Source organism: Ornithodoros turicata, chromosome 2 (genome assembly GCF_037126465.1).
Source record: "Ornithodoros turicata isolate Travis chromosome 2, ASM3712646v1, whole genome shotgun sequence".
Classification (NCBI taxonomy): Eukaryota; Metazoa; Arthropoda; class Arachnida; order Ixodida; family Argasidae; genus Ornithodoros; species Ornithodoros turicata.
Window position 1 is genome coordinate 84,167,913 of NC_088202.1, and position 7,375 is coordinate 84,175,287.

The 7,375-nt window shown below is 45.1% G+C and overlaps 1 protein-coding gene across 1 annotated transcript in view; it reads right to left on the reverse strand.

Moving 5' to 3' along the window:
• The window catches only part of LOC135384836 (uncharacterized), a 105,307-nt gene extending 98,200 nt beyond the window's left edge, over window positions 1-7,107 (reverse strand). The window contains exons 1-2 of the mRNA XM_064614020.1: window positions 6,869-7,107; window positions 4,065-4,511 (exon numbers count right to left, since the gene is read on the reverse strand). Coding sequence (XP_064470090.1) covers window positions 4,065-4,511; window positions 6,869-7,107 — 686 coding nt within the window. The remainder of the gene's footprint in view (window positions 1-4,064; window positions 4,512-6,868) is intronic.
• Window positions 7,108-7,375: the final 268 nt, after the last annotated feature.

The window sequence follows — 7,375 nt, forward strand, 5'->3', positions numbered from 1 at the left end:
ATTTATCCTCCTGTATAATATCCTCCTGGTCTCACGCCTGGCTTTGCTTGTCAATAGCCCGACACCTTCGTCAGAAAACGGTTCCTATTCATATTGCCAGGTGAATCCCCAGGGGATTAGGTACAATAGAAACCCCCCCATTTATTTTCTTGGTCAAAACAACAATGAACACACGCCAGAAGTTGAAATACCCGAGCTGACAGACAGGAGGGATTACGAGGTCTTGGGTGATAACATATCACCAAAGTGTACTTGAGTACACCAAACATTACTTGACACCAAGACCTTGCAAATAAAAGGTACCCGGATGAAGTTTATTCCTTTCATTTGTATGGCCACTTTCAGAATACACGTTTCACTTACTACTAATACTGAAATACTTTAAAGAGTGTCTTAAATACTTCTTAAAGTGTTTAATACTCTACTCAAATTGTTTCAGTTTTGGTATTTTGTACTCTATTTTAAATACTTTTTTCGTGGAATATTTAGTATCTTATTTTAAATGCCCCCTTTAGGCCAGTATTGTGTACATGTCCTCCATGACGCTCGATGTGTGAAGACATAGAGTGATTTAAAAGATTACTTCATCACGTATGTCCTTGAGGTAGTTCGCCAAGGCACACAGCGCAGGTTGTTGGTGCTGCTTTGGCCAGCTTCCCAGTACTTTTTCAACACTAAAAGATCGGTTATCAAGTTTAGCAAGGGCGTTCTTCGGTGTTTGCCGAGTTGCCCAAGCCCCAAATAGCCAAATAGCTCGCGTTATTTGCGCTACGAGCATTCATCAGTGGAGGCTATACTTTATTATGTGCGAAGATTACCGTACCGTTGAAAACCAATTACAGGCAATAGAGAAATACTGTAATAGTATGTGATACTGCACAGGAAACGCATCTCAGGTGCAAAAACTGCAACTGCAGTTGTAATTATTTGTCCCAGATGCTAAATGTGCTTTGCTTTTCCACTCTGTCCACCCTCTTTCGTACTTTCATTTCAGGAAATTATCAGCCACATAAGACATGCGTCACCCAACCAGATTTATTTTAAACTTCTTTTACTTCTTTTTCTTTTTCTTTGAGGAATGGCATGCCGACGTCCCGTGTGACTGACCTTTCCCCCTTTTTTGTGTGTGTTCAATAAATATATCCCAATATATCCCCCCCCCCCCCTCGAATCAGTCATGTTTCCACGAACCGCGTAGTATGGGACTTTTGGAGAACTTTGTGGTATTTGTGTTTCTTGGTGAACAGGGTGGAGACGAACATCAATCACTGATGGGAAGGCATATTCTTGGATACTTACATCACCTAATATTCAAATTCGATGTTCGCTAGGCAAGCCTGATAAGCTCGCACGAAACGCGATAATGCAATGAAACGACATCTTCGGCAAGACGACAAACAGACTCTCAGGAATATAACGTCTCGCTAAAATATTCCTGGGGGTAAAGGCGGGTGCGGGTATACGCGCGGTTGCCGGCAGAGTACGAGCGCCCACGCTCAGGTATTTTATAGTATGGAGTTTCCACCAGATAGCCTGCATTCCTGCCATTTTTGTGAACGTTCATGCAATGCAACAGCAGATAGTGCGTGTATTACCCGCACCTTTCATCACGCTCTTTCTAACTGACTGATCGATTGTCATATTTTCACTACTTTTCATACTAGTTTTCTGAACGAGTTTTTTTTTTTTTTTTTTTTACGTAACCAATGGCCACTGAACCTTTGACCGGAGCACCTATAGTTTTCACTAAATAGCTGACAAATTCGACACGGAATAATGAAACGAAACGGCACACGCTCGTGGGAATTCCTCTCATTCTTTTCCACTCGACTCTGTCGGGATACTTACTGTATTATCTCACAATATCATCACAAGGTCGCACTAGCTGCTACCATGTCAGTCACTTTCATACTTACATACTTGTCGAACGTTGCGTGGCCCTGGGTATACTCGATCAAAAAACTAGCCTGTTTGCCATTCCGACAACCTGTTCAACTAGGCTGTGTGAGAACTCCAGATATCCCAGTGTAAATAGGATTAAGGGACACGCGGCATACAAGCATATGTGAAAAAAAAAAAAAAAAGACATGAAACCTCTCCTTCGCATTCTTTTAGTATCAGTCGGTTACCATAATTGACTAGAAAAGTGTAATGTGTACCCATGAAGAAGACCGAGAGACACGGACACAAAAGGACGACACACGTAAGTTCTCATATACAGCAATGATGTGTACTCTGTTATACACTGAAGAAAATATCCAAAAGTACAACGCACGAACTCGACCTTGAACAACAGTTCCAATATAGAAGATAAGCAACGTACTACATATGAAGCGCCCCATGTTCAACTTCAATCGCAGTTTACATGCTGCAAGGCAAGCCGACGTATTGCGTTAACGAAACTGATGTCAATTTGAGTGCCAGATGAGCGGGAATGCAGGTACCGGCGCAGTGTTGGGGGTACAAATTCAGTTTCGCTGCAGACTGCGGATAAAGTGCGGATGTATCCGCATCGCACGCCGCAGGTCCGGGTGGCACATCTACGGGTGCAGTGCCGGCTGCGGATACGAATTTGCTTACTCGCGTTCACCTCTACCATATTCTTCCGCCTCAAGGATTCTCTTCTCCTCAGGAGCTGGGAGTGAGGTACGGTGGGCAATAAGAAACATAATCGGCTTTAAGAGAAGATTGCGACCTTAAAATGGCAGGTGTGTAATGACAGCTCAAGCACGTGAAGGCGCACCTCAAACAGAATCAGGGCGGTGTTCCAAGTCTACTTATACTACTCGTTATTATTTACTTTCTTCATCTCCACGCATCTCGAGACGTTGTCTGGAAATTCACTGTTCGGAAAATTCGTCTGAGATCATCCTCATGCATATGCTTGCGAATTTGGCTCACGAAAGCATAAAATATGAACAGAAGTAAGACAACAACGACAACTGAGGAATGACGCAATCGCAGCTGCACATACTCCTTGCTACGTGTTAATGTCGTCATATTGAGGGACGGCTATAATATTGCTAGGTTATAACTCACTGATCCTTAGCTTTCCTTCTTAGTTCTCTCTTCACGATTTTAGTACTGTGCAGGTTTTCTTCATTGTGAGTTGCACATTTCTCATAGTTTCACTGGTTCACTATATGTAATGTTCTTCACTGTTTCATTGTATGTAATGTTCTTCAATATCTCATTTTATCTACCACTGTTATTCATAGTATGTTATTAACTGGTTTCTCTGTATATACAACGGTTATTCATCGTATGTTACTAACGGGTTTCATTGTATATACCACTGTTATTCACTGCTTACACTGTACATATCATCAGGTTAATGTAATAAATTTTCTTTATATATAACTCACCCATACCTTCCAAAGTAATTCGTGCATGCAGCGTTGCAGCGACAGCTCTTACAAACGCCGTTTTCTGAGCTGAAGCCGATTTCACGTCAACACTGGCTCTCACTCAGTAGGCCATTCAATGGCCACTAAGAAGCGCACATTAGGACACTGGTCCTAAACAATCATGCGTTTTCTACGCGCAGTTGGCACACAACCGCGACATCCCAAAAGAAACTGTTGTAGGTTGTCTATGTTGAATCCATGGCTTAAGACGATAAAGAGTCATCACCTGCCTCCCCCTCACGCGACGAGCATCTCGTTCATATCATTCTTATCTCATTCGCGGTAATAAACACATCGTCAACCTGCCCCTCGCTGTCTCGTCTTCCACACTATACTCGGTAGTATACTTTTGCCTTGCCGATTAACGTTAGGCAAGGTCTAATATCGTAGTGCAACTCCCGAGTTATCATCCGTAGTTATTCGTTGCGACAAGCAGCTATCTTCACGCATCAATTGAAGAGAGTGCAACCCATCACGTGGCGTTTATAACTTCGAAAAGGTTACCAAAGGACCCCCCTGGCCGTTCAGAAAGTTGTTGAACGTGTCTAGATATCTAAAACGTATAGCGAACGAACTAATTTTCCTAATAACAGCAATACAAGACGCGCTCTAACAACCACTAACGGAACCACGAAGACAAGTTTTTTTTTCACTCACCTAGGACGAGCCATCTGCGAGTAATACTTGTCGAGCTGCTCGAGGAACCGCAATGCCTCTACCATGCCGACCATCTCTTCAGGGCTGGCCTTGGCCAATGCTTCGTTGGTCAGCAGAACAAGGCTTCCGGCCATGAGGACAGCAAATACGATTAGCTCTACGCGGGCCATTCCCTGTTGCGTGTTTTCGTCGGCTACCGTCGTTTCAAGTAGCCCGGGATTCACTCGCGGTCCGCACGCCGGTTGTCCTCCCTTTATAACGCGGAGCATCTCCACCACGTGGTGCTCCAACTCCTCCTCCTTCAGTGCGCCGCACCTCCCACGCGATCGCCTCCAACAGTCTGCGTGCGCTATCAACGCTGACCTCTGGCGCCGTGGAATCACATGTTCCAAAAACAGGGCTGTCTTGTAGAAGCAATATCGTTCGGGGACAGCATAGGATCTGTTTCTGACAAAGATTAATGTGACTGGACCTAGAGGACCCCCGGGGATTTTCAATTCCGCCCCGATTCGACGGATTACAGTAGTAGACCATTTCACAGGAGATATGAATGTTCATTGCGATTGATCTGGCCTGCATCGGAGTACATTTGTGGAGGGTAAAGTTCTATCGGACATGCGACAGTACCCGGTTATTGTGGCTCGCCGTGATATTATACCTTACGGATTAGACGTTGCAGCCGGACCGAACTAAGCCAACGTTGTATGCGCGCACAATTCGGAAATGAGGTGCACGGTCCGGAATGAAGACAACTGAAAAGCGCGGAACGCATACGGAGTGACGCAGTCAAATATTAGTTGAGTGGAGTTCGACTCTGAAACTGGCTATTGATGAAAGGGCTGTTCCCTCTACTCGTCTGAACTTCAAAGCCAACACCTGGAAACGACGTTTCAAAGCTGATTTAACGCGTGCTATATAGGCGGTACAAAACACTGAATTTGCATTCCCCTCATCCATATTTTCTCAATGCTGTCAAGTACGTTGCAGCAACACGAAGAATACTAGGCCTTTGGAACTGGTTTTGCCTTTGAAACTTAAGACGTTCTTTGGACCACAGTACCTGCTTTCAGCGCCCGCAAGACTGTCAGTGCGTCACGCGTAGAGATGTAATCGTGCCCCGTTAATATGGACAACTCGAATTATGGACGATTTTGTGAGGACCAAACTTTTTCAATACATTTTCGTCTGGTTAATATGGAATCCCGCTTTTCGGACAATGGATGGTCCAGCAAGGTATAAACCATATATGTAGTCCTTGTATTTTTGTCTCGTTATTATGTACGATATCGGTATGGAGGGCAAGCCTCTCCCCACATTCTACGGGAGAACTTTTGAAAGTAGGACGTTCCGTTGCGTACGGAGCTATGTCCTCTCCTTCGAAACCGCCCACAAGAACTGTAAGAGGAATGAGGGTTATTTGTGAACCTGAAGAACCTTGAAAATCCTGAATGACGTCATTACTGTTCCGAATACCTCAACATGTGTTGACACTCGTGCAAAGAGTTGTGCCTTTGGTTAAACATAATGCAGTCACTCGGCAGCTTAGAGAACAGCGGCGGTACCGTTGTGAAGGCAAATTGTCAGCCTATGGCGTCGCTGACTTCATGCAGCAACGCCGAGCCATCGGTCACGTCTGCTATGGCTCAAGCAGGACTACGTATATACAGATGACTCTTCAATACTTTGTGGACAATGACTAGCACGTTGTACGAGTTGCCAACGGTTTTCTAATGTGCAATGAAGCATACCTTCAAAAGCAGGCACTAATTTGGGGATTTTTTCAATAAACCTACATCGTTGTTTTTGTTATTTCCTTGGTATTCGATAATAAATAATAAATAAATAATAAATAATAATAATAATAAATAAATAAATAATAAATATGGACTATATGCGAATACTCGTATATAGGGATAATACTGTCCATATTAACGAGGCACATGTATAGGTTATTCAAAAAATACAATGAAGTTACTTTGTAACGTTGTAGTGGATGAGGCATTTAAACATAGAAGGACAAACACGACACAAGCCTCACGACGCCCGTTGCATATTTCAATCGAATTCTTTTTTTTTTAATTCCTTGTTAGCGCCTCGAAGCAACTGTGGCTATGAGCGGCGTATAGACGTGGACAGATGAAGAGAGGACAGCAGGAAGGAGTGGTATGCCTCCTGGGCCGACTTCAAGGGGAACTGTGCCGACATTCGTCTAGAAAGTCTTCGGAAAACCCAGGGAAAACCTCAGACAGCACAGCCGGTGACAGGATTCGAACCCGTGTCACCTCCCAGTCTCGACGTGGAAAGCAATCACTCTAACCACTACGCCACGGGAGCTGGTTTTCAATCGAATGATGGCAGTTGAAGGAAAAGGCACCAGCAGTGGGCGTAAATTCGAATTCCACCTTTTTCTTTCTTTTGCTGCCCTCAATAAATAATGAAGTTGTAGTTACATGACTTCGACAGTAATTAAGTTTCAGGAAAATATACTGAAATGAAAATGCAGCTCAGGGTTATAGGTAGGGTCTGGCCTCATTTTAAGGGGGGGGGGGTATATGTTTATTACGAAAAAAAAAAGAGGCAGGTAAAAAGAAAAGATCAGCCAGGCAGAAGCCGACTTGCTATTCCTTGTAAAAAAAAAGGAGAAAGAAAGAGAAAAAACAGAAACAGAAAAGGAGAAGGGCGCAAGCGGCACATGGGCAGCAGGGGGGCATGAGTACACGATCGCTCAGAGGCAGTCCAGAAGCCCAGAGTCACCCAGGAAGCATATTAGCGCTCTGGTAACAAGCCCATTGCTTCTGCCCTACGGGGCCCAGATGGCCAAAGAGAGATCTCTGTGCCTCAGGGCAGATAGGCAGTGCGTGAGTGCGGCCGAGGAGCGGCATATCTTGAGCAGGTCAAGAGTAAATGATGGGTGTCGGCGTCGGTGGAGCAGGAGGGGCACGCCGAAGAGGGACGCTACTTGATCTTGAACAGGAACGATGGAGTACGGGCAACATTCAGGCGAAGACGATGGAGAGCTGACTCTTCCTTGCGAGACATCCATAGCGACACACTAAATGCCATCTTCGGGTCAATGCGGTGGAGGAAGGTGTTGGCTGCGACAGTGTTTTCCATGAAAAGGCGGGTGTCGAAGGAAAGGCGCCGGCGGATGTGTATGCGGCAGACGGAGGGTGATAACGGGATGACAGTGTTGCACTCAGCAGCGCCATGAGCGCGCCTCGCTGCTGTGTCGGCACGTGTGTTTCCGGGCAAGCCAATGTGGCTTGGCACCAACTGAAACCACACGGAGTGGCCGGAGGTGACGAGGAGGT